The sequence below is a fragment of the Fusarium redolens genome, assembly GCF_020744475.1.
Source record: "Fusarium redolens strain MPI-CAGE-AT-0023 chromosome Unknown BKA55scaffold_1, whole genome shotgun sequence".
Lineage (NCBI taxonomy): Eukaryota > Fungi > Ascomycota > Sordariomycetes > Hypocreales > Nectriaceae > Fusarium > Fusarium redolens.
In genome coordinates this window covers 1,522,594-1,548,710 of record NW_025763664.1, presented here as the reverse complement: position 1 = coordinate 1,548,710, position 26,117 = coordinate 1,522,594, and the positions used below count along the sequence as shown (strand labels likewise).

The window sequence follows — 26,117 nt, the reverse complement described above, 5'->3', positions numbered from 1 at the left end:
ACTGCGCAGGCATAAAGGACCTTTCAACGGAATGGATGTGATACAATAAGGCCAAACTTGAAGGTAGGTATTGCTTATGTGGTACTTCTTCTAAAAGCCATCTCGTCTTTTATTGTCAATATCTACATTTCTCAAGATCAGTGTTCACACAGCAAGGCCAATACATCTTTGTGACTGAAAGAGTTTGCCCTTCTACTGTCACTGTTCGCCAGTGCTTGTTCAGCGACTATCCTGTGGTTTGACACTGCCAGCGTCTGCAGCTGTTGACCTTGGCCACTGTCAACAAGGACTTCATTCGCAACAAAAGAATGCTGCGAGTAACAATGAATTCGCCAAACAACTCCGTAACTCTTCAAATTCTGCTTCTTGAAAGGATCTCATCAGTACCGTAAATCATAAACCTTCAACTCCTCGCATCGTATTTCAAGTGAGTTCCATGAACCCTTCATACACATATATACACACTTATATACACTTCCACAATCTCATTCATACGCTCTTTATACTGAACTATACTATAAGAAGTCGCCATAATTCAAAGGAACTAACATTTGCAACTTCTAAGCCATTCTATCGACACGAATCAACAAAATGACACGCGCATCAGATCTCAGCCGGGCCTGGGGTTGGCTGCCCCTTGACGACAACTGCGAGTGGGATTCTATTTTCACCATACACGAGTGTTTTGACAACGAATACCACAATGTGATCTTCGCCATTATCTCCGTTCTTTACATTATCATCAACAAGATACACTTCATCTTTCTTATGGCCATCACAATCCTCCTTGGCCACTGGCATGCCGTCAGCTTGGTCGAGCTCATCCTTTCCGTCATCACGCTGTCCCTTTTGGTTATCATCCCGAGAGTATTTCGATATGGGTACGAGAACCACCAAGAGGTGGTAAGACCCTTCTTTTCCACTATGTGGAAGATCTGGTTCTTTCTTTCGTTGCCAAGCATCTTTACATACTTTCCCATGGTCTGGTTCAGGGCTTGCCAAGCAATAGAAATTGTGAGGAAATATCTCGTTTCTATACGAGACGAATTATACAACATCACAGGCCTTGAGTTTCAGTATCCTGACCTACCAGACGGAGACGTAACCCACCTCCAACCCAGAGATACTCGTGCAGAACGGTGGATGAGACTGCTGGTCCAGGAGGACAGGAGCAGAAGAAAAGCTCGACAAGACGAGCAAGATCGGATCGCTGAGGCGGAAAACAGGAGACAGATAATCGAGAATGAAAGGATTGAATTCGCCTGGACGGGCCTCCAATCAAGAGGGCCACCAACCCGTCAACGCCTTCGAGAGCGGTCTGGCCTGAGCCTGATTGCTACTCCCAGACCTCGTGAGGTGACATTAGCTGGAAGCTTTAGAGCCAGCGACCCTGTATCTCCGTCTCCCGCCCGTGAGCCCGCCCCGGCTGCTACTCCTGCCCCGGCTCCCGCTGATACAGGAACTGTACAGAGCGGCCAAGAGATCAGAAGGGACTGGGTTGAAGGAAGGCTCAGGAACCGAAGGCCGGGGCGTATCTTGGTCAAGGACAGCAGCACACAAACGGACCCAACAGACATTGCTAATCATGGCATGATGACAGAGCCTACCGAGCTGCATCCCCAACCGTACGTCAGTCGTGGAGTACAGACTGATCTGGTCGAACCTCCTTCTCATGAAGAGCCCGAGGCCCCAGTAGTTGTGCCAGATCTTCCAGTCTCAGAGCCGAGTCCAGACCCAGCTTCACCTGAGGACACACAGAGGTCTCCCGATAAGGGCAAGTCCCGAGATGGCCCTGAGCCAACAATCAACTCCCATTTGGTCTTTATCTATGAAAGAAAAGCTGAAGACGAAGTAAAGGAGCCAGAATGCTCTACTGTATCCTCACCTATTCCTGCCTCTATTCCTCTTCATGACTCGCCTAAGCCTGCAACTGATGCTGAACCTAGGCATGTGCAGACTCATGCTACCGTCCACGCCCCTCCTAACACTATTGAGTCGGTTCCTCGCACATCAGCTCCAGCTATCCTGAAGTCTACACGACAAGCTCCGGTTCATCCAACCGCGTCTGCTCCAGAGGCTTCTCGGAGAATTGGCCGAGGGCCTAAGTCCTCTATTCGCCGCTTACAGCCAAAGGAGAATAATGGCATACGTCGCCAAACACGAAAGGATGTTCCTTCTAGGAATATTAGACAGGCCAACCGGCATCAAATCAAAAGGGAGAAAATGTACGATATTTTCATGGGGTCGTTGGAAGAACAGTCTCCCAGTCCCATCAAGCCTCTGGAGACTCAACAGGTTATTGATACTACTACGACTGAAGCTTGTGAAAACGTTTCTGAAGAGACCTCTGTACTTGAGAAAATCATCGACATCGACGCTATGCTCGATGCTTCAATCGCAACATCTCCCGTACATGGATGCAATGAGTCTGAGGAGTCTGAGGAAGATATATATGGCGATAGCCTCGACGGCAATGATGATAAAGAAAACCAACAAGAAAACCTGGTCGGAGTACCAGAAACACCAGCCGAAAGAACCGGTCCTGACCACCGTGACGAAGAGATGGGGAGTTTCGAGCCAGGTGCCGCTGAGGATGCGGGCGTAAGTACAAAGGAGGAGCAAGTACCAATAGCATCCCCAACTGATGACGCTCAAATGGTCGATGTTTGGCGACCAAATGAAGAGGAAAGTCAAAGAATAGGAGATGCAGCTCCAGACGTGTTTAGAGACCTCATGGACCAAGATGACGAAGACTCCTCGGAAGACACAAAACCAAAAAGAGAGCCTTCAATGAGCCCAATGAGATGGATAGTAACAGAAGATCAACAGGGGAGCATTGAAGATACTCCTATGCAGGATGTGCAGTCGTCTGCACCACCCGGCATTACCGCTGGACTTCACCTACCGATTCAACAGCCAGAGGACCCGAGTGTCCAGGCGCAGCCTTTTACATCCCCAGAATCTCCTCCCGTATACCAAGCGATGCCTCAAGAAGAACAAGATGATCTCGCGAAAATGATGGAGGCGGAGTTTTCGAAAGATGGTCCGGACACACCCACACAAGATGCTCAACCTCTTAGTGCTCACCCTCAACCTCTAACGTCTGGAGACCCGCATCTGGAGGCTTTTCGTGCTAGAGTCAAGGCAGCAGAAACCAAACCCCAGCCAGACAAGTACTACGGACTGCAGGTTCCCAGGGACCTCGATCCCCCTGATCCAGTAAAAGAGGCCACCGCTGAACAGCGTGCTAAGCGAAAGATTGCGAAACCGATATCTCGAACTCATAAGTGCACTTCCACGGCCCAAACAACTCCTCAGTCGGTGTCACAAGGGCAACCTTATACACAGTCGGAAACATTACGACAAACGCCCGCCCAGGTAACCGCAGACGAAGGAGGTGATATAGCAGAGATGGACTCGCCGGCTCGCAATCTATTACTCCTCGCAAGTGATATGGGTATTGTTGTCGGGAACGATGCCTCAGACCAGGAGTCTAGTCATCAGGACACTAACGCTCAGGAGACTGATTCTCAAAGTGCAAACAATCAGGAAACCAATACTCAGGAGGCTAATATGCAGGAGTCAGCCGTCAGTGACACTGAGGTCGAAAGGCAAACGGCAACGACCCAGCCAGAGGAACAAACTGCCCCAAACTCACAAAAGCCTCAAAGCACTCCTGCACCCATCTTGTCAGCTGAAAGTCAACCCTCGCCAGCAGCCGCAGCTCAGCAACATACTCCTACCACCAATAACTCACCCACCGTAGCGGGCCCCAGCAGTACGCAACAACAACCAAGTATTCGCCCCATGATGATGGGCGGACTGATGCTTCCAGGGGGTAACCCAACGCTTTGTAACCCAACAGCAACAGCCACACCAGCACCCGGGAAATCTGGCCCTGACCCTGAGAAGATTGCAGAGTTCCATAGGAAAAAGCAGGCACAACTGAAGAAGCCAAGACCGAAGAAACCAGTTGGTCTCTTTATACAGAAGAAACGACCTGCTGCAGTTCCATCGACACCAAACACACCTCGGGGAAATCCAAACTCTTCCACTCAAGGACAGTCGCCATCACTAGGGGCTATTGATGAAGGCGATGAGAATAGGCAGAAGACCGATCGAGAATTAACCTTTGGCATTCCAGGATCTAACAAGAAGAAACAAGGTCTACAAATTATCGACATAAATGACGTCCCGGATCATCAAAGAAATCGGATGCAGAAAGATGATGCCGGACGTAAAGACGAAGAAGAAGAAGAATCCTAATTTCTCAGGTATAAGGGTGGCTGACTTGAGAGTGCTGGAGTTTCCTGCCATGATCTTCGTACTACGAGACTAATGGCTTAGGTGGATACACATTGTGCGAATGACGGAGCCTCAAAAGGGGTTGGCCCAACTGACATGAAGAATGTGTCCCAGATCTTTGGTTTAGGTTACTATTAGACATATTAGACATAAAGCCTATATCACGAAAGGACTCAGGTGTATGAATGTAGTTTATTACTCCACTGGATCGACCATCCAGATGGGAGTTGCTAAATCACGAGAACAATGCTACCCAAACTCCATCCCGAGCAGTCTATTCTACTCAGAACACTCTACGTGAGGCTGTTTGCTTAGCAGCAGCCCTCATCGCAGGCGCAGAGACCACAGCAGATCTCGCAGCCAGCCTCCTCACCACCACGCATGGTCATATCAGGCTGAGGCTCAGCGCTCTTTATACGTGTTAGTCTGTGAAGCATGGAGCCTCGCGTACGATACAACTTACAGGCTGCTGTGTGACGATGTCTCCGTTATCAGAGGTCATGGGGGCTTGCTGAGTGGGTTCCATGGCGGCAGGCATATTGAATGACTGAGGAGATCGAGTGATGGATCTGGATAAGAAGAGGAAAGGTGGTGGACGTTGAAGTAGGGTTGTTTGTTTAGTGTTGTGTATTGTATTGTAGCAAGTCTGCAATCCCACAGCTAGGAACGAGCTCTTAAGTACCTTCAGCCAACTGAGAGGCCTCTCTCTTCACTGAAACTCAGCCACTCCGTTCCAGCAGCTCCTGTCTTTGTCTACATTCTTGATTGGCCTCACCGTATGATTCCTGTTAATTCTGCTTTGACCAGAGACTTCTGTGACGTACGCTTGAGATGCCGAGTAGCCGTCCAGGCCTGAAATATTGTCTGCGGGAGCAGCCGCAGGGAGAATGTTCTGGCCGGGGTCCATACTATTAAGGATACTATGTATAAGACGTACGGCAAACCTACGCCGAGTATGGTTTCTTCGAGGCACGTAATTCGCCAATGATAGAGTCCAAAGCCGTCAGCAAGCCATTAACCGGCACGGTCACTGCCGAAAGATGCGGTGCCGAACTTCCGGAACGCCCGCATTCCACATTTATGCAAGCCTCAAAAGCTTGAATAGGCAATACGACAAACAGGGATAATAAGAGAGACGCAGACAACACCACGCAAGTCAGAAGCCACCGAGGGTCCGAGGCGGAAGACAACAGATAACAAATAATAGGAGCTTGGCTGGATTATTTTATCTTCAGACCACTAATAGACAAGGTGTGATAGCTAAAATAAAATGTAAAGGGTGAAACGAATAGCCAAAACCACAAGCTTTAGGTAATGGTTTCAGAGAGCCCGTCCGAATTTACTATTGGAACCGCTAGTAATGTAGAAGCAGATTAAAGGCTGCAACACATCAATTGTCAGATTAAAAAGCGTTCCGTGTGGGACCCCGTTTGAGTCAAGAGTCAATCCAAATCAAATGTTAATAAGTTATCCTTAGGGTTAGCATAAGCGACGCGTTTTATAGTGTAGCAATCACGGATGCCACTTCACACAAGGCAACTCGAGAGAAGCATAAGACGGGTAACAAATCGATTTCTCTCGACTCTTCGTCCCCCAGCAGCTCAGTCCATTGTCATCCCCAGATCTGAGTGCCTTATTTTTGTCCTTTCTTTTCTTTTGCTTAGTATTTTGAGAGCCTGGCAGCCTTGAAACGACTGACTGGCTCTCGTCCACCATCTTGCTCCTCCAAAGGTTGGACCGGAGACTCATCTTCCTTGAGGAACCCACCTTCTCGCTGGATAAACTTCTTTCGAAGCTTGTGGTGCTCATCAGCGACCTCTTGATATATCAACTCATCATCGAATTCATCCGGTGGATGAGGAGCAGCACGTGCGGATTCGCGCTCAACTAATGTGTCAGCGAGTGTTGTTCCTTCGGGACCCGTAGGTGCCGTAGGCCTGTCTTGATCCATGAACTTGGCGGGGACATCAAGAGGGCCCGGTGGAACAGTATCTCTGGCCTTCTTAAATCTCGATGGTTTGCGCGTCGACTTGATTTCAGATGTATCGGGAGCCTTGGCAGTGCTGGAGCGCTCCACGATCTTTTCGCTCAATGGTTCCACAATGGGTTCCTTCTCCTTGACAGGAGCTTCTCTCACTGGAAGGACAGTGGGCTCGTTCTCCGGTGCGATATCCAGACTGGAAGCAAAGCGAACGCCCTTTTTGCCGTTGGGCTGTTCTAGCAGCTTCTCTTTGATGTTTGACTTGGTAGGCGCAGATTTCGAGGTTGAGGATGATGACGTTGATATCGCGGAGGCTGGCTTGACGACAATGCGGCCAATGCCCTCTTCATCGTCCGAACTTGCATCACCATCCTTGTCTTCTGGCTGCTCAGTGAAGCGCGATTTGATGCCCAGTTTCTTCTCTAACTCCAGCATTCTTTGACGGTAGTCATCTGTCACAACACGGCCAGTATACCGACCATATTTGTCCTCCTGGTCGTCGTCATCATCCTCAAAGCCTTCATCGCTGTACTCAAATTCATAGTCGCTGTCTCCCTCTTCGAGCTGCAGCTCGGCAACAACAGCACCGACTTCTCCCGAGTATTCCAGCATCTGCCGCCGCAACTCTGCGTCCTCCTCATCCTCATCCTCGGGGATGTACGCTTGCTCGTTGCTGATCTTCTCCTGCTCTTTGGCATGGTTCATGATCTCTTCAACACGCTTAGCATTCCGCGACACTTGGGGCTTTGGGCCGTCTTGCATTTTAGCATCTGCAGTAAATGCCACTCCCTTAGTGGCAGATGGTGCTAGGGTCGTGGTCTCAAGCTCTGTATGCTGGGAGGGACTCTCTTGGGAGTGTTCGACCTCTTTTTGTTTAGGGCCCTCGGCATGTGAGGCTGGGTTGCCATCTTCGAGATCCTCAATACCGGCCTTCTCAAGGGCATCTTGAATCTTGGGTAAGGCACTATCGGGCTGGTTAAGCTTGTAAGAAATAACGTTGTCATCATCGTCAAGCTGCTCGATAATTTCTGTGATAGGCAGACCGTCGTCCTCAGTAAAGTCAGGTTGAGTTTCGTCAAGCTTGGTCTCAGCAGCGCTGATCTGTTTCTGTAAAGATGTGATGTTCGTGGTAACGTAATCGATGCGTCGGTCAAGAATATTCAAGATCTGTTCGCCAGATCGATGTGTCCTCTCACCAAAGATCTCGTCAAGCTCACGATCTTTCAGAAGCTCTCCTTCAAATCCGGCATGAATAGTCTTCAACTCTGTCTCGCCACTATTGCATACGGCTTCGACCTCTTCCTTGAGCATCTCGTACTCAACGTGCCAGGTCTGCCAATGCTTCAGGGCATTCTGCAGCTTGCTAAGATCATCTTCCAGCTGCCTTTGTTGTTTATCAAAGTCCGATACCTCCGACATTTTGCTAATCTGGCGCAACTTTTATGACGCTGCGATACAAAGGGAAAGAAGAGGAAGAAAGTTTGTGAGGCGTTGAAGTCATGATGAATGGTCCAGCCTCTCCACAAAGAAAAAAAAGTTAGGAACCAACCTTTGAAGATTGGCGGGCTAACTTCGGCTAACAACCAGGCTATTTGGCTGTCAGCTTTTGCCCCACAACAATGCCCTTCGACCTAAGCCATGACGATCGATAACTGGCGGTCTTAGCCTTAGCGTTAAGCACGCCCTTCAGGTCATAAGGCTTTATCGCGGGGTGCACCAAGATAGTGACGAGGTAAACTTCACGATGTCTGTTATGCCATTAACAGATAATGCTGTCTTTGACTGTGAATCCCGGTAGGATATCAACATGTCCAAGTGTGGGTAAGCATGTAATAAATCGGCCTGAATCCTTCCGAGCAACCTCTTTACAGGACCGATGCGCTTCCATATATCCAAGGAATTGTAAGAGGACGTATGGCGGTACCTGCCTGCTGAGCTATCCCCACAAGCAGAGGTCACTGTATAAAAGCAAACGATCTTTCGTCGTGGGTTGACCTGCAACTTCGTTTACTATATATTGATCATCAACAGTCTTTACTACCTACACATGTAGGTCTGTCTGGCAACTGTCTCAACCATGGCAGAATCTAATGGATTCAAGACTCTCGAAGCCAAGTGCTATTGTGGCTCTGTCCATTACACAATCGATGTACCAGTTTCGAAACTACCCCTACTCACCCATCTCTGCCACTGCAGCCTCTGCAGGCATGGCTCTGGTGCGCCATGCATCTTCCATGCTCCTCTGCCAGATGGAGTGAAACCCAAGTTCGTGGTACCATCCTCCAGGAGCAATATGACGAGCTACGCCATTGGGAAAAAGGTTGGAACATGGAACTTCTGCTCGACGTGTGGTTGCCACATTGCTTCAACTGGGCCGCCCGAGAATGAGTTCTGGACAGTTGCTTCATCAATATTTGTGAATGCTTCAGAATTCTTTGATGTCCGCAAGCACATCTTCAGCAACTCCACAAAGGACCGGGGCATTGCCGAAGCTCTGACACATACTGGTGGAAAGGAGTTCATTGACTGGAACCCTTCTGACGACAGCCCCGAGGCAAAGATCGTTGAATCTCATGTGGAAGTTGGGAAGGGCGGCGAAGAACGTCTTCGCGTGGAATGCGAGTGTAAAGGCGTCTCTTTCACTATTCCTCGGCCGAGCCAAGAGACCAAGGAGGACAAATTTTATTCGCAATTCGTTTCTCACAGAGACGATTCTAAATGGCTTGCGACCTTTGACGCATGTGATGATTGCCGGCTTCACAATGGGACTAATGTCGTGGGATGGACGTTTATTCCTCTATCCATATGCGAGCCTCGTATCGAAGACGATCTCCTCATTGGGAGCGCTAAGACGTTCAAATCCTCGGGTGATGTCGTGAGATCCTTCTGCGGTACTTGCGGTGCAACTGTTTTCTTCTCTCACGCTTGTCGAAGACCATCTGAGAACCAGCATGTTGTCGACCTGGCCACGGGTATCATCAGAGCACCTGAGGGTGTAATGGCAGAGAAGTGGCTCACTTGGCGAGCAAGATTGGCATGGGTTGACAGTGGCAAGAGATTTGATGAGGATTTCACTGAAGCACTGCAAGAAGGCATGAACAAGTGGGTGTTGAAGAGAGAAGGTGTTATTGAGGATTATAATATCGGTTGATGGCTCCGATCTTCGGAGGTTTGCCGAAGGGCATGATGCGTGTTAGTCTTGGGGGGAGTTGGGGTTGTCAGGCATTTGTTGGTGATGTTCCAAGTGATTTACAGCTGCATGGCGAAACTTCAACAGTCAGAATAATAGCAAATATTTATTCCTCTGTTTCCTTATGAATTTTTATTATAACCTTAGCCATGGTTATTAATCCTATCAGCGGCATTCGCCTCCCGAAGCCCGCCCCGTCACTAAGTTCTTAGCGGAATACCGCCCGAACCAAGTGTGCAGCGACATCGCTTCAACGAGCCCAGATCTCTATCTAACAAAGTCGAACAAGTTTATCTCGAATATCCCTGACTTGAACCGACTCTTTCAACACTAATTACTTATGTTGCGGCCACTGAACTCGAACATCTCGTCTGTAGCACGGCGTTGATCACGAGCGGATTACCCGAGCTTTCTGCGAGTTACCACCACTAAAGACAAGACAAGATAGCTTCACTTAAACATCTCAAGACGTTGCCAATTTCAATGCGTCATGTGTTTTGGCGGGCTTTTAGGCAACCTTTCAGTTTCATAGCAATACAACGAGTCGCGGTATCCACCATGGCCTCAAAAGGGCGGTCCTATAATGTACGTAACCTCTCATACTGCTTCAAGAGTAAGACAAGAAGAACGACCAGCTGACTCATTTCAGGATGCCATTGATGCGCTCAACTCACTTCAGACACCCTTTGATGTCGTCGAGGCTCGTCGGAAGGCGGGTATAAGGCCTGATGCCGTGTCTATCAAGGAAATGCAGACATACCTTCATCGCATTGGATATACTGTAAGGCTCTTAGCCGTGAGACATGTACAAAAGACTGATCATCTGACAGCCTTCTGACCTCAACCGCCTGAATATTGTTCATGTAGCAGGTACAAAAGGCAAAGGTAGTACCTGCGCCTTTGTCGACTCTATCCTCTCTCAGTATCAGCACACAAGGGGCACACCCCGCAAGACAGGCTTTTTCACATCGCCTCATCTCATCGCTGTTCGTGAGCGCATACGCATCAACTCAATGCCGATTTCAGAAGACCTATTTGCAAAGTATTTCTTCGAAGTGTGGGACCGTCTTGAATCGGCACCAAAAGATGATGCAAACAAACTCATGGCTCCTCGACCTATTTATGCGCGATATCTGACTTTAATGAGTTGGCATGTCTTCCTTCAAGAGGGCATAGATGTTGCTATATATGAGACTGGTATTGGAGGTGAATTCGATGCTACAAATGTTGTAGAGAAGCCTATAGCATCTGGTATTAGTACACTGGGCATCGATCATGTCTTTGCTCTCGGTGATACGGTGGCTAAGATTGCATGGCACAAGGCGGGTATCATGAAGACTGGAAGTGCGGCTTTCACAATCGAACAGGTCCCAGACGCCGAAGAAGTTCTTAGGAAAAGAGCCACGGAAAAGAACGTCGATCTGAAAGTCCTACCAGTCGACCCTCGGCTGAGCAGCGTCCAAATTCGACCAGATGCAACTTTTCAGAAGCGCAATGCTACACTGGCTATCGCACTCGCCGAAACAGCACTGGAGAAGGTTGGAGTTTCACTACCACCTCGTACGGACTCTTTACCCAAGGAGTTTGTTGACGGGCTTGAAAAGGTTGTGTGGAGAGGTCGATGTGAGGTCAAGAAGGAAGATAAGGTGACATGGCACGTCGATGGCGCCCATACATCTGATAGTCTCAAGATGTCGTCCAAGTGGTTCAAGGACGAAACTTCTGGACGGTAAGTTGTTATGTCGCAACATCCTATCTGTCAACTAATACATTCAGCAATGGACCGCGTGCCATGATCTTCAATCAACAAGGCCGCTCCGAAGCCGTTGACTTTCTCGAGTCCGTCTTCAAAGCGACCAGACGAGAAGTGCAACCAGCGTTTGACCATGTCATCTTCTGCACAAACGTCACGTATGCAGCATCTGGCTACAAGCGCGACTTTGTCAACCGTCAATTCGACCCTGCTGAGATTGATAAGATGACTGTCCAGCAACGCTTTGCGGATAAGTGGATGTCCCTTGATCCCACAGCTACGGTGAAAGTCCTGCCCACAATCGAACAATCCATTGACTACGTCCGACATCTTGGAGAGGATCTCCCAGAGGGAGAGACGGTGCAGGCTTTTATCACTGGAAGCTTGCATCTTGTAGGTGGTGCGTTAGGAATACTGGAAAAGGCCGATGCTCTATGATTTGATGAAAATAGAACGAGTTGATTTGGTGGGCACATTAGGAAGTATTTATGATAGACCTTCGGGCTCCAAAGCTCGCAAAACACCCCCTGCAAGATACATGCTCCCTGTTGCCAAAACCTTCTGATGAGATCCTGCAACTTTTCTGGCCTCAGTTACAGTGTCCTGGATATTATCAAATGTCTTGACCTCGCAATTAGCCGCTCTCTCGGCCATCGTCTCTGCAACACGTGTCTGCACGCTCAGATCTCTGGCTTCTTCATCCGTCGAGGGCCCCTCCTGATCATTCCTCGTAAAGAGCGCATGGCTGAATATGTTCTCTCGCCCTGTAACTTCTTGAATAGTATCAAGCAATATTGCCAGCAGTTGTGTTGCATCTCTCTCCTGCTGGTTGAAAACCAGAACTGCAGATTCATCGTTTCCAATATTCGAAGCGAACCATTTTGCAACCTCGAGCATACTATCCTTGGTATGCGCACCATCCAGATACCAGCCAATATCGCCCTGCTGAATGATCTCGCAGCGCCCTCTGAGACTTGCCTCCTTGAGCCCCGTAACCATCCTATCTGGAAGGTCGAGCAGAGCAGTCTTGGGGTCAATGTCCATACCTAGATGTTGTCGCACTGCAAGCACAGCAAGAGCTTGGTTATACTTTTGAAAATCACCTGGTAATCTCCCAGCCACACCTCCCCATTGTTCGACACTGGCGTCATCCAACTCGATGAGCTCAGCACCCTTTTCTGCTGCTCGCTGTTGAAGTACTTGCCTCACGCCAGGCTTCTCGTCCATTCGTCGAACGAAACCACGCACACCTGGCTTAAGAATGCCGGCTTTGTGCCATGAGATCTTCTCAACCGTGTCGCCCAGCATTGCGACATGATCTATACCCAGCTGCGTGATGACCGCGGCAGAAACAGCCTCAGGAGGCACCACATTTGTAGCGTCATACTCTCCACCGATACCGCATTCAAGAACAACACTATCGACGTTTTCTCTCAGGAAAATATGCCAAGCAAGGAGTGTCATAAAACGAAAGAAAAATGGCTTTGAGCCAGGCCCTTGAGATTCGGTGAGGCTTTTGCCATCCTTCTTGGCAGCTTCAGACAACCTTTCCCAGAGCTCAAAGAAAGCCTCAGCAAAGAGCTTCTGTGAGACCTGCTCTCCTTGAATGGCAATGCGCTCGCGCGGACTCACGAGATGTGGGCTCGTATAAGTCCCAACAGTCTCATACTGCCGCAGCATACCTGTCGCAAATGCGCTTACCGAGCCTTTGCCTTTTGTGCCCGCTATGTGAATGTGTCTCAGACGTGCAAGATCTTTTGGTTCATATCCAGCACGTCGGAGCCATTCGCGCATCTCAGGAATAGCTAAAGAATTGAGATCCTTTGGTGGTACAGATGAGGCATTTGGGGCGATTGATTTGTCAAAAAGGTTCGTGACTTGGCGATTTGAGTAAAGTGTAGAAAGTTGACGGAGAGCTTCATTGTAATCGCGGGACACGGTGCTAATGCCCCTACGTGCCGCCATTGTGTGCGCTATTTGATTTCTTGCCAGGTAATGGAGTAGTTCATCCAGAACTTTAAACGAGCACTGTCAGATCTGGCTGATATATGAGTGCACTGAAACAGGTCTTGGGAGTTTCAATGTCAAAGTTTAATGTGAGGATGAAGAAATGGGGTCGGAATAGGTTAACAGGTCGTGATGTGTATGTAGTACATCTACGCCAGCTTTTTGTTCCAGGTAACATATTCCAGTTATATTGACCAACAATTTATATACATAAAAAAATAAAATAAAATAAAATAAAAATAAAAAACAGTTTGATCTTATTGTGACAAGTCAACGATTACGTATTCATTGCATTCAACAATGTCGAATTCGATTCCTGCGAATTCGACTTTTCTATTGGATATACTAACAAGCAAGTTGTTCAGCTCAGGTGTTGCATTAATCAATAAATGATGAGGAATCATACAACTAGACAATAATGTTGGCAATAATAAATAGTCAAAAGATGGTAACCATGCCCTCATCGTCTATTGCTATCTAATACACGGCTATCCAGCCTCTCTCTAGACACGACGGCGCCTGGGTCCAATTATACACAACAAATGAGACATCCCTTTTTTGTTTAATCCACACGGAGACTCTGAAGACGGGCTTCTGTGGCAATCACCTATAAATCGAGTTAGCAAAGAAAGGATAAACATATGGAAAACGATAAAACTCACGTCAAGAGCTTGCTGAACCTCCAACACCTTGCGAACCTCACCGAGCCAATCCTTACTCAAGGTCTTGGCCCATCCATCCAAACCGTTAATCTCTCGCGCCGCAGAATCCAGATCACCCTCTTCCAGGTATGTCTGGGTTCGGGTGAGGATGCTCTCAACATCGTTACCATCTGCAAGGCCTTGCTTCTTGAACATAACGTGGCTAAGAACCCAGCTGGAAGCGTGGCTGGCAACACCAGCCTCGTCGGGTAACAATGAAGCCTTTCTTACCTCATTGGCGACACGACGGAAACGATCGATCAGCTGCGAAGTAGTAGAAATACCGCGTTGGTAAGCGGAAGGGTTAACAGAGGCGATGGCGGCGTTGACAACGGGATCATCGGAAGCGATTTCACGGAGAGCAACGAGCTCGCGAATAAAAGGGCGAGGATGGTGGTCATCCTCCAGGCTGGCTCGGACAGCCTCGACGGCGACATGGAGCTGCTGAGTCTTGAGGTTGGTGTCAATAACATCGTTCCAGCCTGTAGTAAGCTTCTCAAGCTCCGATACGGCAGATGACAGAGCGTTCAGCTTGCCTAGTCGGCTCTCACGCTCCTGCTCAACTTGCTTTTCAACATCCTTAGTAAACTCCTTCTTAAGGGCCAGAGCTTGCTGCGCGAGCTGGTTCTGCAGTTTCTCCTCGTTGAGTTTCTTCTCACGCTCAAGAAGAACATTAACTCGGTCCTCATAGTTTTCTCGAACCTTCTTCATCTCCTGCTCAAAGTCTTGTCGCCATTGATTCTCCTGGTTGATCATGGTGTTCTCAACACGATCGATTAGATCTGTAGCAGCCTTGTCGAACTCCTCAATCTTTTCTCTAACTTGCTGGGCAGCCTTCTTCTCGAATTCACCCTTCATGGCCTTAAGCTTGCCTCCAACCTTGGCGATCTCATCCTTAGCCTTGCTAACAGAGGTGCCATACTTGCCATGAGCATTGTCGGCGTTGATGACTAGGATGAGGTCGTTCACCATGTGGACGAGGTCTTGAATAACAGGCTCCTTTGCATCCTCGAGCGATAGAAGGTCAATTGGCTTCAGAGGAGGGAACTTGGAAGGCTCATTGACTTCTGGTGCTTTGAAACCGGAGTCAGAGTTGGGGGTAGGAGCAGGCTCCTCAGCCGCCTTCGTAACAGGCTTGGCCTCGACTGGAGCCTTAGCCTTGGGCTTCGGCTTAAGAGCCTCCTCGACCTTCTTAGCAGCGGCAGAAACGGGGCCAGCACTTGAGTGACGTCCGGCCTGGCCTGCATCGGCAACTCTCCAGGAAGCGCCGCTCTGGGCAGGAACTCGAACAGCATCCTCGGTGGCTTGAGTCTTTGATCGGCCGGTGATGTTAGGGAATCGCTTCTTGTAGTCCATCTCCTCGAGATAAAGAACAGCCTGCTCGCCAAAGGGGACGTATTCGGTAAAGAAATCATGGAAGTTGTCGCTCACACGAGAGTACCAGACACCTCCAGCGAAACCAACAACACCAAGAACAAGCAGGGTGAAGACAAAGTTCTTCAGTCTTCGGAAGAAGCCCTTCTTCTTGATAGGCGCAGGCGCAGGAGGAGGGGGAGGAGGTGTCAAAGGGACGTCTGTGGTAGCGGCCTTGGTCTCGCCGACATCGTCAATGGTGGTCTCATGGATTCTCTCGGACGTAACGGTTTGGGAAGCTGGCAACACAGGTTGCTTAGCAGGGTCGAGCTCCGACTTCTTTTCGACGGAATAGAAACGCTGGAATTATCGACGCGGTTAGTTTATTTCTGTTGATAGCAACTAACACGAGCTGTGACATTGTAAAGAAAGCTTACTTGACCAGCGAGGCCGGCACGCCGTGTAGCCGCAATGGGCCATTGGCGGGCAGCAGCGGCCACAACGGGCCTGCCGCCGAACGCCCTCACAGACTGAAGCGAAGTTCGCAACATGAGGGATTGCAATGGCGAACAGGGCGCAGTTCGCGATGCAGTGGATTTTCGGTTAGATGGAGTTGAGAGCTGCTTCAAAAACGCTCAGGGTAAAAGTTCGGCAAAAGCCAGCTCCCGGTTTTGTATGGAGCTAAATGTTAGCACAGCGGCAGGAACCGGGTGACGCAACTGCCTCATTAACCACTGAATATGATGAAACAAAAACATTGATTTCCATGTAATGCGATATTGCTACCTAAGGTACCCTAGCTGGGAAAGGAGCAAGTATATATCGTAAGATCATTCTAGCTGATCAACCGCTTTTCTCTTCCAGTTTCTTGATTGACGAGCCTGGGTAGTACCTTATGGTTGATTACATGTAATCAGGAGATCGAAACATGAAGCCATGTTCTGGTGAAACCCCATCTTAGAGAATTCTAACGATCTTAATGTATATTTTTATGATTGCATTGGAGCATGCAGTCCCGTCACATAATACACAGTCGCTCAATTGATAAGTTATTATCTGAAACTGTCTTCTGGACATGACTGAGCCTCACGGACTTGATAACAACCTAACTCCCTCGGGGAGCAAAAAGATCGAATCAGGAGGCCAGAAATACATACCTGCCTAGGTAGGTAGTTTAAAAGCGACTACTGGAGGTTTACTAAACTGAGCTAAGCATTGTTGTCAATCATTTAGGATCGAGGTCTTAAGTACTTATTCTGGCCTAATCCGGACTCACATCAACAGTCTGCAAATATCTGTCGTCTGATCACATGCAATAAATGATTTTAACATGGTCCCATAAATCATCTAATAGCAGCCATCTATTCAGAAGCTGTGAAGAAAAAGAAACTACATAGCGGCTCGTCCATACTCTCCTGCTTGTCCATCTCATGAGCCACTTCTCCAGGGAATAAGAAAACTTCGGACCTGGAATCAGGATACCAAAACTAGAAGTAACCAAGCATCAAAAGACCTCGTAAGCTTAGGCTAACCTTATCCGAGTCCTCTTGTCACCTAGGATCGAGGTCTTTAGTTTTCATTACCTCCCTTAGCCACTCCGTATTCTCTGGCATGCTAAAGTGCCAGGCTACGGCACAGTCGAGCACCCAGGCCTCCCATACTACCAAGCAACAAAATTCAAGTTCGGTATTAAAAAAGTATGGACTGAACTGATCCCTCCAAACCCAAGGACTCCGATAAATTATATGACGCGCCCCAGCTCATGCGTTGCCTCAGAGTCCGTAATCTCGGACAACCCGTGTTGCTGAATTCACGCTGAGGCCTCTGTGATATGTGCGTGGACGTAACGAAAAGTGGACTCTAAACCTCATGCTTCAACCTGAACACCTCTTTAACAGCTGCAAGGGCCGCTGACGTTGGTGTTGGAGTTCTCAGGAGCCAGACTGACACCTGGTCGTTGGCCCGGTCGAGCATGTCGTGGACCAGCCTGGTCCAGGGGCAGCTTCTTAGCTATAGCTGTGAAAAGAGTCTGGACGTTCTCGGCAGTCTTGGCTGAAGTTTCGAAGAAGAGGAGGCCAGCCTCACGGGCATAAGCCTCAGCATCGGCGGTGGGAATGGCTCGTTTGTCGGGTTGCTCAGTAACCAAATCTAACTTGTTTCCTGCAAGAGCAATGACAATGTTCTCATTCGCCTGGCGTTGGAGCTCCTTAACCCAAGCCTTTGCCTTATCTAGTGATGCCTGGCAAAAAATTAATATGGCCCTATGATGGTTGCAAATCTGGTGAACGTACAGATTGAGTGATATCGTAGACGACAACGGCGCAGTTTGCATTTCGGTAGTACATGGGAGCAAGAGACTTGTAGCGTTCCTGGCCGGCGGTATCCCAAATTTCGAACTTGACGGTAGTGTTCTCATCAAGAGAAATGGTCTGGGTCAAGAAGGCAGCGCCGATGGTGGACTCGCGATAGGAATCGAATTGGTCCTAGAATATCTTGGTGAGTTACTGTCACAATACAATGACGTGGGCGCCAGCAGTTCATACCTTGACAAATCGCAAGACTATTGAACTCTGAGGTGAAAATTAGTAAACTATTACATCAGAGACCGTTGTTATGATATACCTTTCCGACAGCGGACTCGCCTATGTCACAGGTTAGCAAACATGCCATGAAACCGAAACAGGCTGGCAAAGGATGCCGACACAACGTAACATACCTAGAAGAACCAGCTTAAACTGCGCGAACCGGGTGTTAGTGCCGCGGGCGCCAGCGGGAGGTTGTCGGGAGGCCATAATGAGAGATGAGAATGTGGTTTCGAGATGAAGAGGTACGGAGAGCGTCTATCAAGAGTGATAGTGGCAGCAGCAGTGGCGGTATGACCTGAACGTTGAGGGATCGGACGTGTCCTAGAACGACGGCGTGGAGAGACGCTCGGACCGGAAATCGTATCGGGGTGATTGCGCGACGGAAGCGAATCGAGGTGAAAGGGAGATTTAGGGCGAGGAGGTGGGCGACGATAGTGAGATGCAAGACAAAAGTCAAGGCTGAAGGTGAGAGGCGAGTCTTAAGATGGGGCTTCGCTTCTTTGATTAAGACGGGACAGACGTGGATGGGACTTGGGGAGGTAAAGTGACTGCCTTGGTTCTTTGGTCCTGAGCCGTGACTGGCTCAAATGGCACTAGGCACACGTCAGGCAGGGCCTTTTTGGTGAGGGACACCCACTGTGCCACTGTAGTAGGCGGGAAGACGGGGTCTCGGAGAGGTACACTTGCGCAATGCTCCCGCTGTAACTGTACTGATTAAGAGACCCTAATATGGGTGGACGTCAAGTACCTCTACATCTCACGAGCCTCATCCCACGGCCCTGGGCTTGTGACGTGCGTCCCACCTTGAGCCACAGTGGTCCCCTTAAGTTCATTCTACCCCGTCATTACGATTAACCATGTGGCTGTGCTATAGCTTCGCTGCGCTGGCCTCATCAACTCGTCTGCCAACTCGAGCTAACCATACCATACCAACTCAGCCCATCCCTCACGTCGTGTCCCTTTTTTTTTCTTATTTCACTATCTCTTGCAGCCGTCAAGGGTGAACAAGTCGCCAGTTGGCCACTCTTAATTCCCAGGCTTTACTATAACCTTCAACCTTTTTTATTCGCTTTTCTAATCTTTACAGCTTCAGCTATGGCGCAACTCAACACCCCAAAATTGCCTTATCGCGACATTAATGTCAAGATCGCCAACGACTCTTATACTTTCACTTCGCCTTCCTCTCCCGATGCGCCCGCCCTGGTAATCGATCGTCCCACCGGTGATGTCCGCCTGAGTGAAGGCAGCGCCGCATCAGCTAAGAGAACAACTCGCGTCTCGAGTATCGCTGGTATTCTGGGAATTATTCAGCTTCGCCTTGGTTCGTCTCTGCCGCGCCAAACCTTGGGCTGATGTCCCCTGGTTTTGGCTTGTGCATTTCACTGACCATGTAAAGACAAGTATGTCATCTTCATCACGAAGGCCCAGCCTGTCGGCCGTCTCAAAGGCCACATGGTGTATAAGGTCGCTGCCACCGAGATCCTGCCCATGCGCGAGCGCTTGATCCACGACCCCGACGAAGACATCTTCATTCAGCTTCTGAAGAACTTTCTTGCTTCAGGGCCTATGTACTTTTCTTACTCCATCGATCTTACCAATTCCTTTCAACGTCAGGCCCAGGCCGACACTTCCAAGCCCCTGTGGATGCAAGCCGACGATCGTTTCTTCTTCAACAAGTATCTTCAAGGCGATTTAATCGACTTCCGCACCCGAGGCGCTCGATCACAGCCTGGCGCACAACCCGGCGTGGACCCCTATATCCTACCATGCATCTTCGGCATGCTTGAGATTAAGCCTACCACATTTAAGGGCAACCCCTTGACTCTGATTCTCATTACCCGCCGATCCCGCCACCGCGGTGGTACCAGGTACTTTACTCGAGGTGTAGATGATGAAGGACATGTCGCCAACTACAACGAGACGGAACAAATCATCATCCTCAACGACAGTAGCAGCGGGTTGGGTGGATACGCAGGCAGTTCGGACATGCAGAGCGGCAAGTTTGGCGCTGGCGCCGGTCAAGAGATGCAGATATTCTCTTATGTCCAAACCCGTGGTAGTGTTCCTACATTCTGGGCTGAAATCAACAGCTTGCGATATGTTCCCAAGCTTCAAATCCGTGGCGTCGATACAGCTTTTTCCGCTGCTCAGAAACATTTCGACGAGCAAATTCGCTTGTATGGTGATAACTATCTCATCAACTTGGTCAACCAAAAGGGCCGCGAGCAACGGGTCAAGCAATCGTACGAGCAGATGGTGGAGAAGCTCGTTTCCTCACCTAAGGAGCGACAAGAAGCAGACCTGCTCACTGAGGAGAAATTCACCACAATTCAGCCGGAGGGCAAACGCCAAGAGTTTGACCGGCTGCACTATGTCTACTTTGACTACCACAGCGAGACTAAGGGCATGAAGATGCACAAGGCCTACGCTCTTATTGAGAAGTTGGCCGATGCATTGGAGAAGCAGGGCTACTTCCGGGCCGTTGATACCCCATCTAGCGTTGATGGTAGTCTCGACGCCCGTAGCTATCAGACGAGTGTCATGCGCACAAACTGCATGGACTGTCTCGACCGAACCAACGTTGTCCAGAGCATGTTCGCTCGGCATAAGCTTGACCGTATCTTTGAGGATGTTGGTTTCATGCCCCGTGGCTCCTCATTCCGTGATGAGGATCCCGCTTTTGAGGATATGTTCCGTAATCTCTGGGCCGACAACGCTGATGTTGTCTCCAACTCATATGCTGGCACTGGTGCCATGAAGACCGATGTCACACGTACTGGTAACCGAACCAAGCTCGGTGCCCTTCAGGATGCCCGTATTGGTATCACACGTTACTTCCGTAACAACTTCCTTGATGGACCCCGACAAGACTCTTTTGATCTTTTCCTTGGAGCTTACCGACCAGGCTCAGCCAATATCGGTACCACTCTGGTCTTCACTGACCGTCGGCCGGTCTTGATCCAGGCTATTCCCTACATCCTTGCCTTCAGTGTCTTCATTGTATTTATTGGTCTCTTTACCCGCCGGGACCCAGAGGCAAGCGCCCTGCCTCTTCGTATCTTCCTTTTCTTCTGGATGGCCATTGCTGCCTGGTCTTTCTACTTTGTCTGGAATCACGGCATGCTCTATGTAAGTTTCTCGTTGCATGACACTCACTTTGAGCCATTCTAATTCTGTTTTAGGTCAACTGGCCACGTCTCAACCCCAGGCCATTCGCTGTCGAGGGCTACAATGAGCACTTCGCCAAGGCGCGCAAGGACTCTGTCATTGGAACATATGTGGCGAAACACGAGAGGGGGCTCAGCACAGCTCGATACCTCAATGCGGAGGAGGGCAAGAAGAGGATTGAATAGAATCAAAAGGGGGCTTAGACTTTGGTTATAATGTAGACGCTTTAATTTGGTGGCGCGGTGACATAGCTTTGAAGGTTTTCTTTATTCGAAGACTATAGAAACATGCTTTTTTTAATTCTTTAAACCAGCTGGGTGGGTAGGGATAATCAAGACACTTGTTGTAATGATGTTGCTCGTCTCTACGACTTGTTCTATGCACAGATAGTGTCAATTTTAATATAGGTCCGGATGAACCCTCAAAGTCAAATGACTCAGGGCCTTGAATCTAGGGACCAAAAAACTAGTCAATCATCTTATCAAAGTGCCCCATCAGTTGACATGGAGTTTTCTAAGTTGATCCCAAGATTACCTAAGTGTAATTATCACTTGAGATCGAAAGTCTTGTTTTCAGGCCTTCCTATATGGTTTACTGTGTGGTGCGATGAAGAGAAGCGGACAGAAATCCTTGAGTATTAATCTAAGTTACAAATATGATGACGGGAGTATTAATAAACAAAGAAAACAGTACAGCAAGTGTCGCTTATAACTCAGACGTATGCTCCAAGGCAAGATGCTCCCAACAAAAGACAAGGCGCCACGCCATGCTTCTCCCCATAGGCGGGAAAAGGGGTATCAAAATCGGATAATGCTCTGGTATCCAAAAGAAAGATAAGAGGGAATAATTTGTAAGAATAATAAAGAAAATGGTAAGGATAAGTGAGGTGTGGAATAATGAAATAATGGTATCCTTTTTCGCAGCACCCAGTCCCATGTAGAAAACTCCTGTGATATACTCAATGCTCCGCACGACTCCAAGGTTCAAAGGGGCTTGTCCATCGACTCATAGCCAAAGTAGCCATCTGACACCTTGCCAAACGCCCTGCCCAAGGCCTAGGAAGAGTCTGAAAATGGTAACGACAAACCAAACATACCACATAAAGCCAACAAGCACCCATTCAACAACGGACCACATTCCACGACGGAGCCATCTGAATCTCCTACGTCTGTTGCGCATCATTTTGTCTGTCAGATCGGTGACATGCTTAACCTTGAGGAGCTGACCCAACGCCAAGTCTTTGCCAGTCTCATCAGCTTGGTCTGATGCCTCGCGTGTCATGCCTGATAGTTCATCTGCGATTCGAGAGCGAACACACCAGATGCGCTCCTCTAACTTCGGACGTGTTTGGGCGGTGAATTTATCGGCTGACGTCTGCCACTGCTCAATTGATGTTTGGATCGCCACGTCTAGAGTCTGGCGAGCTAGGCGGTAGTGGTCGGAGCAAGGGACCGCATCGCCGAAAGGCAGTGACTTTTTGGGTGCCAACTTCGCGATGTCAGCCCATGGTATTCCCACTGGGCTTGATTGTGGTGAAGAACTCATCTCCTGAAGGTCATTCTTGGGAAGTGGTTTCTTCAACTCCTGAGCCCGGCGAGAAATCTCCATGGCCTTGATGCCAGAGGTAAGAATAAGCGTACGAAGTCGGGCAATTTCACGCTTCGAAAGTTGTCCTTCCTGGGGAATGGCCTGATTTGCAATGGACCACTTCCGTGCTCTGAAATTATCAGGCTCGTTGAATCGAACCATTGGAGCAGCCTCGTCGCTCTCCTTTTCTATAATTCGAGGACCATCCTTGACACTCTCCTGGCACGACTCTACTTCAGACATCGCAGGCTCGACAATGGTCACCTTCTCAACTTGTTGAGGCTTGCTAGGGCTTGAGATTCCAGAAATATCAGGCGCAGGCGGTTTGCTGGCATCAACACGAGACTGTGGAGGTTGTAGCTTCTTTACGTCAGTTGCTGATTGGCCATGCGTTTCTGCCATGGGCTGGAACTGCGGCATCGAGTCCAAGAAGTGTTTAGCCCCGTGCTGAAACTCGGGCTTGTTACGCCTCGAGTTTGTTCGGGACAAATTGAGAGAAATTCTCGATCTTCCCTTGGGCTGATCATTGTCGGATTCATCAGAAGAGAGAACATCAGTGGTTCCCTCCATGGGAATGTCCTTTTTCCAGAGCATATCGCCCAATCTCGAAACACCACCTCGGATTACCGTGTCAATACGAGGGCCCTTAAACATGCCTCGAAGACCAACCTGGTCGTCACCCCTGGGCCTAATACTACCCACACTACGCTGGTGTTTGTGACTCTCGAAGGTTGGCCGCGAATTAGATGGTTGTCGTTCAAGCGGCTTAGTTTCCGTCGGGGACAAAGGATCTGGAATCGAAGGTCTTCTGCTAGATGCCTCTGTCTCTAATGCCTGTTCATCAGGCTCGTCACGAGTCTTGTCTTTGAAGATTTGCTTAACTTTTGTGAAGGGGTTTCTGGAGGGAGATGATGATCGACTGGACGGTGCCGAAAGCTGCAGGCCAGTGGGTGGTGCCGAGAGACTGTACTGAGGAGCCAGTTCCGGCGACATAGGCTGCGGAGAGTCGGTGTGTTCTTTGCTGTTTCTGCCACGTTGGGAACCTCCTCCCGTATTCCTTCCCAGCTTTGGCAGTGATGGGATTTCCAAGGAGGCTCTGTTGTGAATGGGGCGGTTTTCTGAATCTTTCGGATCCATCATGTTCCACTCTCTGCCAGTAGAGAGCTGAGTTTGTGGTTTGGGTTCGGGTGAGGTCGAGTCTTCGGGCTGCATGTATTCAGCCTCGGTCTCCTGGACGTGAGAGAGCCTTTGTTGTCTCATGTCTCGGGCCACCATTTCCAACATTTGCTTCTCCAGCAGTTCGGTCTCACGACTTGATATTGTTCCGCGTCGGGCCTTTCCTTCGTTTATCATGTCATCTTCACTGGCGGAATCATCCGAGGATGATCCTCGTCTCCTGAAACGGCGGTGGTGTACTGAGCCAGTTTGTCGGTGAAAAGATCCCATCTCGTGGAGTTTCTGGCGTGCTCGGTCTCTGTGACTGGGTTCGAGAAGTTCTGTCTCGGGCTTCGAAGGGTTGGATTCGTTCGAGTTTGCTTTACCATTCATTTCTTCCATCGTTTCAGTGGTGAAAGGCGATACACCTGTTCCAAGCTCATCGGATTGTCCTGAAATCGGCCGGCTCAAGCCTTCGCCTGTTTGCGGGTATATTTTGTTGAGGTTTCTGTCTTCGATAAGTTGCTTGTGATGGTCCTGTTCCAGCCAGTATGCATCTGCAATTAGGTCGCAGGCTTCGAAGAACCAGTCAACTCTCGGACGTCGAACTCTCAGCGCCGCCTTTGCAGCCGAATCCGTAGCTATCTGAGAATCGATTTCTTCAGCACCTGGAAATGGTGGCAAAATTGAACCGTCACTTGAGAGGAGCTCCCTCGATGCTCGTTCCGAAGCCTCACTGACCCAGTCTTTGACAGACTCGACATCAGCAAACCCCTGCTTCTCACCGTCGATGACCATTCGTTCGCGAGCTCTGACTTTTCGGTTTCGGATATACTGTAATGGGTTGTACTCTCGACCAAGTGGAATCATGAACTCTCTACTCCCAAAGGCAGGCATTTTGCCCTCTGTAGGTGATCCAGGGGGGCTTGAAGCTGAAGGTCTATCGTAGCCAGTCTTAAGTGGAGGAAGAACTTGTAACAATCGTCTATACTGAGCCATTAACTCTAGGTGTTCTCTGGCTTTCTGCGCTCTCGCTAAAGTTGACGTCGAAAAATGGTAACGGTAAGAGGCGTCGGTGGTTTCGAAAGGTGAAGGACGTAGTGGACTACTGGATCTAACCCCCGGCAGTCGTGGTGTAAGGCTCTGATTTGGAATTGGTGATGCGCCTCTGACAGCCTTTCTTTGTTGCTGGAGATGTGCTCTGAGATTGCTCCCTGCCTGAGAGTCTTGTACGGGTGCCAGACGTGGAGGGTTACCACGGCTAATGTTGCGCCGAGAAGCAATTCGCCGTGACTCGCTCAGGTTCAATGCCATGTTGACTATCTGGGTTGAGTCGACGTCCAGCGCAGCACCCGGTTGCGATGCGTGCGCCCTTCGGCCTCGCCTTTGCGCTTCATTCCTCTTTGTTATATGCAGCTCCTCCTGAGATGTATCCGGCGACACAATGCGAGCACGAGGACCGCTGCCGGAGCTAATTCCAAGACCCAGGTCCCGTGTGCCATTGGATAAATATGGTTCTTGAACATCCTTCCCCTTATGTCGAGATTTACTTCGATGTGCCCGCCGTTGGTTTCCGGAGTCATCATCCGCGGCCACGGGCTCCTGAAGCAAGAATGCACTGCTCGGTTGGGTCTTATGTGGTCGCTTCGAACGAGCTCGTTTCGGTCGACCGGCTTGAAGGCCACTGGGAGCTGCAACAGCTCCGCGAGACTTGTGATGGTAGCGTGGAAGAGTTTCGTCATCGGAGAAAGCAAGAGGTCGTTCAGGGGATAGAGGAGCGTGGAGGAGAGCGTTCATGCTGGGTTCTCCCCTTTCGGCGGTGTCGTAACTAAACCTCGTAGGAGGCTCTGGCGTAACTGGGCCATCCCGTCTGCCATACGCACTCAGCGACGAGGCAGCACGAGGGTCGGCCATTGCGCGCTGGTATTTACATAGAACGCCAGCAGCAGGGGCAGACTCTCAGGCTGCGCTCGAAAGATTAGCGGGGAGTTGTCGTCAGTGTTGATGAATAAAGGAATATTGCAGCATCGTTTTTCCTCTTTCAAGGGACCTTGTCGATCTAATGCGCTAGATCCTGGTCAATATTGTTGTCCTTGGTGACGATGTCTTCTGGGAGCCAATCTTGTACCGACAATGACGGCAATAATAGCGTCGAGGTCGGAGTGGATGCCCGACAGGGGGAATCCGCCTCAAGAGCTCATCCCTCGCTTTGAAGTGTACGAGAATACGTCGCAGTGATGATGCGTTGGACCAGAGATTCTCTTGTAAGTTGGTTGGGATGTTGCATTTGCGGAGCGTTAATGTTGAAAGGATTGGACATTAGACGTAGGGG

At 49.5% G+C, this 26,117-nt stretch overlaps 10 protein-coding genes across 10 annotated transcripts; 4 read left to right on the top strand and 6 right to left on the bottom strand.

Annotated features, from left to right (window-relative positions):
* Nucleotides 1-563: 563 nt before the first annotated feature.
* BKA55DRAFT_548679 (uncharacterized protein) lies at nt 564-4,565 on the top strand. Its single transcript, XM_046191143.1, has one exon. It carries the CDS (start codon nt 592-594, stop codon nt 4,264-4,266), a length of 3,675 nt encoding a protein of 1,224 aa, XP_046056241.1. The 5' UTR covers nt 564-591; the 3' UTR covers nt 4,267-4,565.
* Nucleotides 4,566-4,616: 51 nt separating this feature from the next.
* BKA55DRAFT_682563 (uncharacterized protein) lies at nt 4,617-4,843 on the bottom strand (the record flags this gene model as incomplete). Its single annotated transcript, XM_046198368.1, has 2 exons — nt 4,617-4,715; nt 4,769-4,843. The coding sequence occupies 2 exons, from the start codon at nt 4,841-4,843 to the stop codon at nt 4,617-4,619; spliced, it is 174 nt and encodes a 57-aa protein (XP_046056240.1).
* A 1,122-nt stretch (nt 4,844-5,965) lies between these two features.
* BKA55DRAFT_682562 (Prefoldin subunit-domain-containing protein) lies at nt 5,966-7,705 on the bottom strand (the record flags this gene model as incomplete). Its single annotated transcript, XM_046198367.1, has 1 exon — nt 5,966-7,705. The coding sequence occupies one exon, from the start codon at nt 7,703-7,705 to the stop codon at nt 5,966-5,968; it is 1,740 nt and encodes a 579-aa protein (XP_046056239.1).
* A 248-nt stretch (nt 7,706-7,953) lies between these two features.
* On the top strand, nt 7,954-9,698 carry BKA55DRAFT_11323 (Mss4-like protein). Its single transcript, XM_046184736.1, has 2 exons — nt 7,954-8,103; nt 8,318-9,698. The coding sequence occupies exon 2, from the start codon at nt 8,364-8,366 to the stop codon at nt 9,435-9,437; it is 1,074 nt and encodes a 357-aa protein (XP_046056238.1). The 5' UTR covers nt 7,954-8,103; nt 8,318-8,363; the 3' UTR covers nt 9,438-9,698.
* A 336-nt stretch (nt 9,699-10,034) lies between these two features.
* On the top strand, nt 10,035-11,667 carry BKA55DRAFT_682560 (Mur ligase; the record flags this gene model as incomplete). Its single annotated transcript, XM_046198366.1, has 4 exons — nt 10,035-10,061; nt 10,126-10,257; nt 10,307-11,205; nt 11,253-11,667. The coding sequence occupies 4 exons, from the start codon at nt 10,035-10,037 to the stop codon at nt 11,665-11,667; spliced, it is 1,473 nt and encodes a 490-aa protein (XP_046056237.1).
* A 48-nt stretch (nt 11,668-11,715) lies between these two features.
* BKA55DRAFT_497471 (Mur ligase) lies at nt 11,716-13,194 on the bottom strand (the record flags this gene model as incomplete). Its single annotated transcript, XM_046186474.1, has 1 exon — nt 11,716-13,194. One exon carries the CDS (start codon nt 13,192-13,194, stop codon nt 11,716-11,718), a length of 1,479 nt encoding a protein of 492 aa, XP_046056236.1.
* Nucleotides 13,195-13,526: 332 nt separating this feature from the next.
* BKA55DRAFT_548670 (mitochondrial inner membrane protein Mitofilin) lies at nt 13,527-15,917 on the bottom strand. Its single transcript, XM_046191142.1, has 3 exons — nt 15,728-15,917; nt 13,899-15,650; nt 13,527-13,843 (listed from the first exon to the last, which is right to left on the bottom strand). The coding sequence occupies exons 1-3, from the start codon at nt 15,839-15,841 to the stop codon at nt 13,799-13,801; spliced, it is 1,911 nt and encodes a 636-aa protein (XP_046056235.1). The 5' UTR covers nt 15,842-15,917; the 3' UTR covers nt 13,527-13,798.
* A 1,264-nt stretch (nt 15,918-17,181) lies between these two features.
* Nucleotides 17,182-18,082, bottom strand: BKA55DRAFT_532119 (ras family-domain-containing protein; the record flags this gene model as incomplete). Its single annotated transcript, XM_046189300.1, has 5 exons — nt 17,182-17,529; nt 17,582-17,773; nt 17,834-17,860; nt 17,913-17,932; nt 18,007-18,082. 5 exons carry the CDS (start codon nt 18,080-18,082, stop codon nt 17,182-17,184), a joined length of 663 nt encoding a protein of 220 aa, XP_046056234.1.
* Nucleotides 18,083-18,970: 888 nt separating this feature from the next.
* Nucleotides 18,971-21,228, top strand: BKA55DRAFT_682556 (SacI homology domain-containing protein; the record flags this gene model as incomplete). The annotated part of the gene is made up of 3 exons (XM_046198365.1): nt 18,971-19,196; nt 19,272-21,004; nt 21,058-21,228. The coding sequence occupies 3 exons, from the start codon at nt 18,971-18,973 to the stop codon at nt 21,226-21,228; spliced, it is 2,130 nt and encodes a 709-aa protein (XP_046056233.1).
* Nucleotides 21,229-22,048: 820 nt separating this feature from the next.
* BKA55DRAFT_497640 (uncharacterized protein) lies at nt 22,049-25,699 on the bottom strand (the record flags this gene model as incomplete). The annotated part of the gene is made up of 1 exon (XM_046186483.1): nt 22,049-25,699. One exon carries the CDS (start codon nt 25,697-25,699, stop codon nt 22,049-22,051), a length of 3,651 nt encoding a protein of 1,216 aa, XP_046056232.1.
* Nucleotides 25,700-26,117: the final 418 nt, after the last annotated feature.